Source organism: Myotis daubentonii, chromosome 3 (assembly GCF_963259705.1).
Source record: "Myotis daubentonii chromosome 3, mMyoDau2.1, whole genome shotgun sequence".
Taxonomy (NCBI): Eukaryota; Metazoa; Chordata; class Mammalia; order Chiroptera; family Vespertilionidae; genus Myotis; species Myotis daubentonii.
The window spans coordinates 155,450,016-155,462,414 of record NC_081842.1 but is presented as its reverse complement, the minus strand read 5'-3'; the positions used below and the strand labels follow the sequence as shown (position 1 = coordinate 155,462,414).

Here is a 12,399-nt window from a genome sequence, read left to right as displayed (position 1 = left end):
GCTGGGGCTGCAGTCCAGGAGAGGAACAAGCCACCCACCCCACAGTCCCGGGTGCCAACGGCGGGGGCTGTGGCCCAGGAGAGGGACAAGCCACCCGCCCTATGGTCTCAGGCACCAGTGGCTGTGCCTGCATCTCTGGCCTGGGAGAGGGACAAGCTGCCCACCCCGCGGTCCCAGGTGCCTGCTGCTGTGGCCCAGGCAAAGCCACCTGCCCACGGTGCCCTGTGGCTGTGGCCGGCCCAGGTGAAGTTGGCCTGGGTTCTGGGTGCCTGTGGCCAGCCAGAGGGAGGGAAGACTGGGTCCCGGGTGCCTGTGACTGGCTGGAGGAGAGAATCCTGGGTGCAGGATGTGGGGCAAGGCAGAGGTGGTTAGGCCAGCAGGGAAGCAGTTAGGGGCAATCAGGCCAGTAGGGGAGCAGTTAGGGGCAATTAGGCAGGCAGGCAGAGGTGGTTAGGGGCAATCAGGCAGGCAGAGGTGGTTAGAGGTGATCAGGCAGGCAGGCAGGAGAGTGGTTAGGAGCCAGCAGTCTGGGATTGCGAAAGGCAGTCGGACATCCCCTGAGGGGTCCCAGGTTGGAGAGGGTGCAGGCCTGGCTGGGAGACCCTGTCCCATGCATGAATTTCATGCACTGGGCCTCTAGTAATATAATAATCTGCTTAGAAAATGCATGCTATGAGCTAGGTAATGTGCTTTAAGAATATTAAGCTCAGGTAGTTTTTGTAAATACCTGAAAGGTAAGTTTCATTATCAGCATTTAAAGATTTTTAAAAAATGACACAGAAGGAGTGAATGATATCTAAAGTCACAAATCCAGGGAATGAGAAGTTAAGGGGAAAAGACAAACAAAGAAAGCAGACCTAACTCCAAAGCCCATGTTCTTAAACTCTAATCTCTTCTTGTTTCCTGAATTCAAGTCAACATGTGCTTTTGGTATAGTTTCTAATAAAAATGCATGACTTTTCCCCCAATATATTTTCACTTAATACAAAGGTAGAGATAGCGCAGGATATGCAGAAAGAGTAGCTAAGGTGAGAAGATTTTGGTTCTAGTTCTGGTGAGCTATGACTTTGCCCAATCACATAAATTCTTTAGCTTACTACTTTTTAAATTATAAAATGGAGATAATATACCTGTTCTCCTACTTTATATGATTGATAGCAAAATAAAAGAAGAAAATACATATGAAAGTATTTGAAAATGTTTAAGAATTTTAAAAGTTCAAATACTTCATGCATTTATTTCAAAAAAGTATTTTAAATAATATAAGCAACCGATATAGATTGTGGAAAACAACTGACTATAAAATGGAGAATTTCTAAAATAAAATTTTAGTATACTTTTACTAATATTTCCTAGAATCAACTTGGTGTTAATTTATAGTATATTACATAACATATGACAGTAATTCTTTTTACTCCCTTAATGATTGAAAGTGGCTAATAACTCCTTTAATGGTTAGGAAGAGCAGTGATATGTTCTTGATATGATAAGTTTATTTCCTTCTTTGCAGATATTTCTCTACTCCAGATAGTTTTATGTCATATTATCTCAGCCTTAAACTAATATGAATTTCTTTGCCTCTTCATTTTTCATGATTTCTTAGCTCTATATATGCTTACATATAAATAATAATACAACTGTTTATAGAGCATATTCTAACACACCAGGTATTTTTTTAGGAGCTATCAAAATAATGTAAATGAGATAAGAGTTATCAACAAATGATATAAAACCTACTACTACAAGACTACTTTCTGTGGCCTTAACAGAAAAAAAAAAATCTATTGAACAAGTATAATTCTTTTCAGGATAAACTTGCATTACATTCAAAGTTCTTTAAAAGTGGGTGAAAATGATAAGTATTTTATATGTTTCATTCTACTATTATGCATGCGTACTTAACAAAAAGATGAAAATAGTAACTTACTCGTACACCTTTAGGACCTAGATTACCTTCTGGGCCAGCTAGACCCTAGTGTGAATAAAAGACATCATCATCAGACTGCAGTACTTTTTAGAGTTGTTTGTAAACAGATTAATAAGAAGGACATATAAAGAGGTGTCATTTTCACAATTATAAAACTCTGTATGCTTAATGCAGACTATATATGTTCAAGGAATTTTATAATTTCAGAACCAAAGAGGCACTGTATGTAATCTATATAAAAATATATTTCAGGTATCTAAATAAAGTAAATTAACACATCAGATACAAAAATAAATATTTTTTCATTAAATTATTCTCATTGGAAAACTGTGTTCTTTTAAAACACTTGTAATTAACTTATCTAAAATATATTCCTATAATTTAAAAAAATAAATAAATAGTTAACTTCAATGTCCATATATTTGAGTATTTACAGTTTATTTTATATTTTTCATATAACATAAATCATCACTTGGTGGTAAGACTCTAATATGCAATACCTTCCATGTACTTTTAAAGACCGATAAAATGAAATTTTGTTAATAGATTATTTTTGGCAGTTTTATTTCTCTCATTCTTGATAATCAAAAAAGCTATTATAAGTGTACAATTAATGAATGAATAATTAAATTTAAGAGTCAGTAATCAATTCATAAAAACCTAGGAAAGAAAATGTGTTCCACTATTAGTCTACATGAAGTAACAAAGTAAGAAATTAGAGGGAAATAAATATAAAATGATTAGACTGCATTTTAAAACAGTATACAGAGATTAAATTTAGTTCAGATAAAAGTATTTGGTAGTGGCATATATAGCACTGCTAACATTATCCCAAGCTTTTATAACTGTGTTATTTAAAAATGATGTTTATTATACAGAAGAGTCTTAACTCTTACTATTACTTCATTTTCATCAGTGGCAGTATTGTAAAATCAGCAGCTGGGCTATTTTAAGATCTTATTAGACCCGTGAGCATTTTAATTTTGAAAGTATGTCACATCAAACAGCTTTAAAACCCCACTCCCATTTTAACAATACTTTCTGCAGTTAAATTTTTGATGGATTTTTACAGTTTTGATTTTGAAATTATTTTGCTCTGAGTAATTCATTATTTAAAAAAATAAACCAATTATCATTTGAACATTAATTCTCAAAATCAGAACACACAATATGTTAATAAAGACAAACAAGAAAGGAGAAGTATAAGTATAGTTACCTCACCTGCCTGCCAGGGTAACCAGGTGAACCAATATCTCCAGTGAATCCCGGAATTCCCTGAAATGAACAATAACATACAACAAAGTTAAAGAAGCCCAAGGGAACAGACGTGATGCGTTCATAATACCCAAATTTGGAAAGAAATTTTTCCTTATGAAAATGCTGATTGAAATCACCTGTTTGGAATAAAAATGAGCCCAAATTGCTAAAAAAAAAAAAAAAACAAAAAAAAAAAAAACAAAACCCAACTGTTAGATTAGGGACTGAAATGAGACATTGCACATTAATAATAATGAGTGAAGGATGGAAAAATCCAGTACTACATAAATAAAGAAGACATTTATTATAGAGAAAGCGTTGGTACATTTCTTAATAACCACTATCCTTTTTAATTGAATTCCTTCTTGTCTCAGTCATAGGCAATAAAATCTAAGACATCTCTTGTAGCAATATTTTTGGGTTCACATATAACTCAGATATATCTCCTTGGGCAAGAGAAACAAAGGAAAAAATAAACAAATGGGACTATATCTAACTAAAAAGCTTTTGCACAGCAAAAAACCATCAACAAAATGAAAAGGGAACTCATCTTAACTGTCTGAGCATAAGCCCCACAAGACTAAATAAGTGTGAATTTCAACACCAACCTTTTCAACTTTCCTAATGTCAACATATCTTGTTTTTACTCTCTCTCACTTATACATCATTCATTCATTCATTCATCAATTTACTCAGAGTTTATGGCTACCAAATAATTCTTGAAACAAGGAAATACCAGAAGAATGCGTGTTGAGTTGCCTTTACCTCATATGACAGCAAGAGTAAAATTCAGATTCCTTATTTATCATGTAAAGTTCATTTCTTGCTTGCTGTTTGCAAAAGAGATAATGAAAGACACTAGCCCTTTGCCCATTTGCCCTGAAATAGAAGTTACCTCTATTTTAAGTATAGAAACACTATAAAATTTCGGAAGCTCAAAAATTCTAGAAAAAGAAAAGACCAAAGAAAACACAAAGAATAGAAAATCACAGTTGAAAGGTTTTCCCTCCCATTCTATTAGACATGTAGGCTTCCAATATATCTTTCTTTCAATTTCTCTAAGAATCCATTTCTCAGTTTTATTCTGTCTCATTTTACTCCCTCCTCTCTCCCTTCCTTCCCTTGCTCCAACAATTACGATTTACCAAGCACTTTTTTATGTGCAATCACCATGCCAAGTACTTTAGAAATATTATTTCCATTCTACAATGAAAAAACTAGCATGCAGGGAAGCTGTGAAACTTACCCAAGATGCCACAGTAAGTAGCAGAACCTGAATGTGAACCCAGATACAAGTTTTGGTATGGGTATAAACCCACACACATAAATACATGCATATATACATACAGATTATGTATATATACGACATTTGTGCACTGGAGGGGGCGGGTCCCTCAGCCCGGCCTGCGCCCTGTCGCAGTCTGGGACCCCTCACTTCTTACAGCCCGCCTGCAGTGGAGGCGGGAAAGGCTCCCACCACCGCTGCTGTACTCACCAGCTGTGAGTTCGGCTTCTGGTTGAGTGGCACTCTCCTTGTGGGAGCGCACTGACCACCAGGGGGTAGCTCCTGTGCTGAGCGTCTGCCCCCTGGTGGTCAGTGCGCATCATAGCAACCGGCCATTCCGCTATTTGATCAATTTGCATATTAGGGTTTTATTATATAGGATATGTATATACATATATATATATACTAGGGGCCCGGTGCACGAAATTCGTGCACTGGGTGTGTGTGGGGGGGAGTGTCCCTCAGCCCAGCCTGCCCCCTCTCACATACTGGGAGCCCTCAGGCGTTGACCCCCATCACCCTCCAATCGCAGGATCAGCCCCTTGCCCAGGCCTGATGCCTCGGCCAGAGGCGTAGACCCCCATCACCCTCCGATCGCCTGATCGGCCCCTTGCCCAGGCCCGACGCCTCTGACAGAGGTGTCAGGCTTGGACAGGGGACCCCCATATCCCCCCGATCACTGGCTCTGGCCCCCGCCCAGGCCTGAGGCCTCTGGCCCAGGAATCATGCCTGGGCAGGGGACCCCCATCTCCCTCTGATCGCTTGCTCCACCCCCCGCCCAAGCCTGACGCCTCTGACCCAGGCTTCAGGCCTGGGCAAGGGGACCATCATATCCCCCCAATCCCCGGCTCCGCCCCCCACCCAGGCCTGATGCCTCGGCCAGAGGAGTTGACCCTCATCCCCCTCCGATCACCAATCACCGGATCGGCCCCTTGACCAGGCCTGAGGCCTCTGGCCTAGGTGTCCGGCCCGGGCAGCGGGGACCCGCAGCTGCAGCGGCCCCACAATCGTGGGCTCAAATTAGGCCCAGGCAAGGGACCCCTAGCTCCCGGGACTGCCAGCTTCGACCGTGCCCAGCTCCCATCGCTGGCTCCACCCCTACTTCCTGCTATCACTGGCCAGGGCGGCAAAGGCGCCTGATTCTCCGATCATGGCTGGGGGCAGGGCAAAGGCGGCCCCAGGGCCGCCTATGCCCTGCCCCCCAGCTCTTAGCTCCCCCCTGGGTTTCCGATCACTGTCAGTGGCAGGGGGCTTCTTCCTGCTTTCCCTTTCACCTCCCTGCATTGTGCCTACATATGCAAATTAACCACCATCTTGTTGGTAGTTAACTGCCAATCTTAGTTGGCAGTTAACTGTCAATCATAGTTGGCAGTTAACTGCCAATCATAGTTGGCAGTTAACTGCCAATCATAGTTGGCAGTTAACTGCCAATCATAGTTGGCAGTTAATTTGCATATAGCCCTGATTAGCCAATGAAAAGGGTATCGTCGTACGCCAATTACCATTTTTCTCTTTTATTAGATAGGATTCTTATCTACAAGTGAAAAGATTATATCTTATGTATTTTAGAAACCATATTTATGTACTAGATATTAATATTACATATAATATTACATATTACATATATGTAATATTACTTATTACTATTACATATAATACATAGTATTTTATTTCTATAATAACATTTATTGAGTACCTATCATATGCCAGGAACTATATATTTCAAGTTATATATATATATATATATATATATATATATATTTACCTAATTTGCTCAAACCCTATAAGGATAAATATTCTTATCTCTAATTTACAGATGAAAAAAGTAAGACATAAAGTTTTTCTCACCAATGGGAAGTCATTCAGCTAGTAAGTAAAAAGTTAGGATTTAAATCAGTAAATATAATTCCAAAGACCACCATTCAAGGGTGTCTTTCTAGTATAGGTTTGAAGTGCAAATAACTTCCAATAGTACTAAAAGGAAAGCCCTTTAATTAAGAGATTTGTTCCAGTCTATTTACAACTACTTGTTTATGCCCCATATAAAACCTTATATTTAGGTATGCCAATAGAAATGAGTGAAACAAATTAAAAATGCTGTTTTTATTCTGTAGGTCACTATCTGACTAATGCCAACTTCCCACCACCTCTTTCCTTCCTTTCCTAGCCTAATCAGGTTAACTGACCCCCGTTAAAAGCAATCTGCTATAAGACGTAAGTGAAATCTGATTTTGAATGGATTTTCATAGAATGTGTTAAAGCTACATGCAGAGAGCTAACACATTCCAGCTGTACAGAGAAATAAAATAAAAAAAAAGAACTCCACTCAATGGCTAAGCTCCTCTGTATGGGAATAGCAGCAAATAAAGTGAACAAGTAAGCCTTCAACTTAGTCTTACATGGCACAAATACATGCTAAGTCAACCGTGCCCCCAAATCACTGCGGCAACCACAGGAGCTCAAAAGAAACTCAAAACGAACACTACAACTCAATTCACTTTGCACTTAAAAAAAATGTTGTTGTTTTTAATAGCTTACTTAAATCTTTAGATTGAATGGAGGAATTTAGGCACAAAATAATATCTTATAGCCTCAGAGGGGTAATTCGGAATAAGAAGCCTGCCCCAATCCCACGTCTTGCTCTGAGCGTTAAGGCACATGCTCTGAGTCGGTCAGACTCCATGGAGACTCCCAGCTCTACCACCATGGATCCTCCCTGCATCTTAGTGCATCCCTAGGTCACAGGATTATTGTGTGGATAAAACAGAATAAAGTGTAGGAATATATTTAAAAGTGGAGGTAACTGCCATAATTCTTAGTGATGCTGAACATTACATTAGCTAACATATGGAAATATTCAATAAATCACTATACCACTACAAATTGTAGTGGACAGGTAGTACAGTTTGGCCACTAATAAAAACTCAATAAATGACAGCTCTTATTACTAGAGCTTGCACAGATTATATAAATACTTTTCCAAATGTTTGCTGACCAATTTATAGATATTTATAAATTTTTCATAAATGAATATCTCCAGCAAATTAGTTATGCTCTTCTTAATGACTGCAGCATGTTCATAGTTAAAATGCAACATGATTTTAGTTGTTCCTCACAATTATCAAATTTTGCCTTTTTTCTGGAAATAATTAGAATAGAAAGTAAGAACTGACTCCAAATACATTTTCCAGCTTTTACTAGTGATTTTAGACTCTTTTTAAAAGCATGACACTCGCAGAACAATAATATGCACATTAATAGAACTAGGTTATAAAGAAGCTATGAGAGAACTGGCCAGTACTGACACAAGATCAATTTTTCATTTTCTTGTGAAGTATTAGGTTTTCTTCATTGAGATCCACACATTTCTGCCAAAGCAGTATTCTGGGGATTTTTTTCCCCTCCATATTTCCTCCCACCCTTGTGATTTTTACCCATAAAAATTAAAATGATTTTCAGTAATTGTTTAATCTTTTGGAAACTGAAAATGCATGTGTTATGTTTTGCTTGCCGTCTAGTAACTAGTAATCTTGGAAAATTGTGCCTCAGGGACTAAATATTGTGTACTTTCCCACTTAACACATATGAAATAGAACAGGGGTCCTCAAACTTTTTAAACAGGGGCCAGTTCACTGTCCCTCAGACCGTTGGAGGGCCGGACTATAGTTTTTTAAAAAAAAAACTATGAACAAATTCCTATGCACACTGCACATATCTTATTTTGAAGTAAAAAAACAAAACGGGAACAAATACAATATTTGTATTTGCATGTGGCCCGTGGGCCGTAGTTTGAGGACCCCTGAAATAGAAAGTTGCCTTTATATCTTCATTTATATCTTTTTCGCAAGTGACAGTCCCCATCACATTTCTTTCTTGAGGTCCCTTTAGGGCAGCGGTTCTCAACCTGTGGGTCGCGACCCTTTTGGGTGTCGAACGACCCTTTGACAGGGGTCGCCTAAGACCATCGGAAAACACATATTTAATTACATATTGTTTTTGTGGTTAATCACTATGCTTTAATTATGTTCAATTTGTAACAATGAAAATACATCCTGCATATCAGATATTTACATTACGATACATAACAGTAGCAAAATTACAGTTATGAAGAGCAACGAAAGTAATATTATGGTTGGGGGTCACCACAACATGAGGAGCTGTATTAAAGGGTCGCGGCATTAGGAAGGTTGAGAACCACTGGTTTAGGGCTTCCTGAGGCCCTCTGCTAGATCTCCAATAATAGCACCTGCCACCCTAGTTGGTTTCTAATCTCCTACCCTTGTCATTGGGCTACTACACACTGTACTGAAAACAAGAAATAGGACATTTTTAAATGACATAATGATATATTATTTTCTGGTCAGAGAAAGAAGGCATAATTAAAAACTAGATACTGTAGTTCCAAAACTACAGTATTTTGACTTTTAAATATGTACTTAGGTATGTAATGGACAGCAGCATATGTGACATCTGATTTAGGTTATTAAAATTCATTTGCATCCCTCATGCAAGGACTGACGTTACTGAAGAGACAAGGCCCTGAAATTGTATGCAATAAGTCGGGCGTGTGTGTGGGTGTATGTGTATGTGTGTGAGCATGGATGAGCGTGGGGGTGTGCATGTAGTACATGGATAAGTGTCTTTTCTGCGAAAAGGGTTCATAGCATTTGTGAGATTCTCAAATGGGCTTGTGAACCACAAAAGTTTAAGAACTGCTGCTCTGGAAGATATTAGGCACACTGAAAGTCAGACTGGACTATGCAAAAAACAAAATTATAATAGATAATCAATTAAAAATTGTTCTTATACTAAACAGAGGGAAATAATTAGAAAATTGAAATAGTAAATGGGGGGAAATCTCTCAATGAAGTTCTCTAGTGGGTGTCTTTCTCACTGGGAAAGATACCATTTTACAAAGGAAGTACTCACTTGTTCACCTCGGAGTCCTGGGAGGCCTGGATATCCTTTGAGACCCTGAAAGGGGAAAAGTGAAAACATGCTATGAAAAGTAAACCCATATGAGTCAAACCACTAAACCCAGGTCCTGGGTTGTCTTGTACCCTAACTGACAGATTCCTCATCAATATTAATGCAATCCTTACTAATTTATTTCTTAAAAAACTTAATTGTTTTAATAAGTTTTACATTTTTATTAAATAAACTCATTCATATTCTTAAAAACTTTGAGTATTATTTGAATGATTTGTTATTATCAACTAAAATGGTAGCAAACTATAGAATAAAGAGAAGCATCTTTTATAAAAGGCTGGTATCCAGCAATTTTGCTAAACTTTTTCAAAAGTTGGTTCTAGTTCATTAATGCTAAAACAAAATGCCCTAAGACATAATCTGTTTGTAATTATCAAAAAAACTGGACCACATCCACACAGTTTATCTAATTCCATTGTCATAACACTCCATGAATGAGCTAAGACAAATGAAAGAGCCTGTTCACAAGTTCATCAAAAGGGGTTTTGTAAAGCTGCGTAAGAAATTAATAACAAATGTTATATGTCAATTATACCTCAATTAAAAAATGAACTTAGTAGCAAAAATTCCAAATAATAGAACCAAAATTAAATATAATCTTATCATTAGCACCCAAAGATTAAAAAAAATAGATAATATCTGAACTGCATCCAGCATGGCCAGTGGTGAACCTGAGAAGGGGCAGTGAAGGATTAAGAAAACAGAGACAAGAGAATACAGCTGGGGCCAGGTGGGACACTGTTCTCAAATGGAAAGACAATGACACAACCTGTAAGCCAAGTCTTTATTTTATAGTCAGATCCCAGGAGGCAAAGCAGGGGCGGGGTCAAGATGTTTACAATGTTCTCAAGAGTTTCAAATCTTAATTACATACACCTGAGAACCCTATTAAGCTTTGTTTTGGCAGCACTTGCTGCACCTCCCGCAGCCTACATCACTCAGCCACGTGGGACCACAGGTTTGAACCATAAGGTCAAGCTTAGAACCATAGCCTTTGGCTATAGTTGTGCTGGGAGGGTTTGCCCTCCTAGCTGGGACCTACAGGTGCACGAGAGGACCGTGCCCTCTCATTAGTCCGAGGCTTAAACCTGTCCAAACGCTGTAGCCACTCTCCACAAATATGCTTTATCCTCAGGATTTTTTTCTGTAAGCAAAATGAAGGAAGCAGAAAGAAAGGACAGGAAGAAAGAAATAAAGAAATACTTTGGAGCTTATTTGTATAGCTCTAGTCAACAATCGGTGAATCAATCTACACCCAGATTTTGAAGTATATAAAAGAATAGGATAAAGTTCCTTTTTTAAGCATCTCTTAAGATTTTAGGCAAACTATAACTCAAAAACCTGAAATAAATTATAGTTTAAAAGTATCAAAAACTTCAAATTAATATACTGCAAACTAAAGATAAATTTTTAAAGTTTCAGATATAAAGTAATGGAATGAATAGTTATTCAGGACGAATCACTGAATGCATATCAACTTGAATTAATGACTTAGAGAAGGAAATTATGCTTTGGTTAGACAATGGGGGGAATTAGAAGAGTCCATTTGAAAAATAAGAAAATGATTTAAGCAGCTTTTGAGATGTTAAACTTAACAGTAAAATGTTTAAGTAGAGAACCCTCTTGGGAACTAGAGAGAAGACTGGAAAAAGTAAGAAAACAAATTTAAAGACAAAGACTTTTGTGTTATCTATGAGTTACATGTAAGCATATTCTTAACAAGGAAGTAACATAATTATGAAAGAAGAGGACAAAGGAAAAGGCCTATCATATGGGAGCTCAGTACTTCTCTGATTAGGCCATTAGATAGAGGTCAGAGGAGTGGCAATGAGGAAGGGTAAAGGGGGTGGAGGTGGAAGAAGATACAAAGGAATTTCATTGAGCTAATATATGCCAGACATTGTGCCAACTACTTCCAACTGCTTCAGATAGTTCTATAGCAATTTATGAAGTAGGTATTTTTCCCATTTCTACAGATAAGAAAACTGAATTCGGAGAAATTAAATGATTTTACCAATCATGATGGTAAGGTGAAATCATGTTGTTTTGCTAGTTAGATCTATCAAGAATTGAACCCGGCTGGTGTGACTCAGTTGGTTGAGTGTCTGTCCATGCACCAGAAAGAAACCTGGGTTGGGGGCTCAATCCCCAGTAGGGGGTGTGCAGGAAGCAGCGATCAATGATTCTCTCTCATCATTTACGTTTCTATTTCTCTCTCCCTCTCCCTTCCTCTCTCTAAAATCAATAAAAACATATATTTTTAAAAAATAATTGAGTAACCTGCTCTTCTATTTACTTTATATGCTATAGTTGTCTGAATGCAGGCTGTCCTCATTCTTATTAATATTTTCAAACACTATAGACCACCAAGACAAATCAGCAAAAGTGATACAGTAGGCAGTTAGACAGACATGAGCAGAGTAGGACGGATGGACCAGGTACAGAGTAACCAGGGCAGAAAGCCCCAGCTGCTTAGCAACTGGCAAAACTGAGCATACTGTTGGTCATTCAGTTTGGACAGCAACCACCCCCCCCGCCCCCCCCCCCCACCACCTTTCATACCACTTGTCTCATGGTTTACCAGGGGTGGGCAAACTTTTTGACTGGAGGGCCACAATGGGTTCATAAACTGGACCGGAGGGCCGGAACAAAAGCATGGATGGAGTGTTTGTGTGAACTAATACATGTTAACACTGCTGCTGGTGAAGGAGCGGAGGGGAGAGCAAGAGAACCCTCCGCTCTTTCGGCTCCGAGGGCCGGATAGAACAGCCGAATGGGTCGGATCCGGCCCGCGGGCCGTAGTTGGCCCACGGCTGGTTTAGACCCTCCCCTGACCTTCCCTCCCCTGTCATGGTGCTAATCATGTGTAGAACCCCTTAGAGGAGGAACAAGGGGGCTGGAGAATAGCCTCCTGCAACTCCCATACCACCCCTTGCGTGAC

At 38.9% G+C, this 12,399-nt stretch overlaps 1 protein-coding gene across 1 annotated transcript in view; it reads right to left on the bottom strand.

The window, feature by feature from the left end:
* COL24A1 (collagen type XXIV alpha 1 chain) overlaps positions 1-12,399 on the bottom strand; it is a 314,245-nt gene that overhangs the window by 239,787 nt on the left and 62,059 nt on the right. Inside the window, exons 8-10 of the mRNA XM_059688981.1 lie at positions 9,399-9,443; positions 3,149-3,202; positions 1,928-1,972 (exon numbers count right to left, since the gene is read on the bottom strand). Coding sequence (XP_059544964.1) covers positions 1,928-1,972; positions 3,149-3,202; positions 9,399-9,443 — 144 coding nt within the window. The remainder of the gene's footprint in view (positions 1-1,927; positions 1,973-3,148; positions 3,203-9,398; positions 9,444-12,399) is intronic.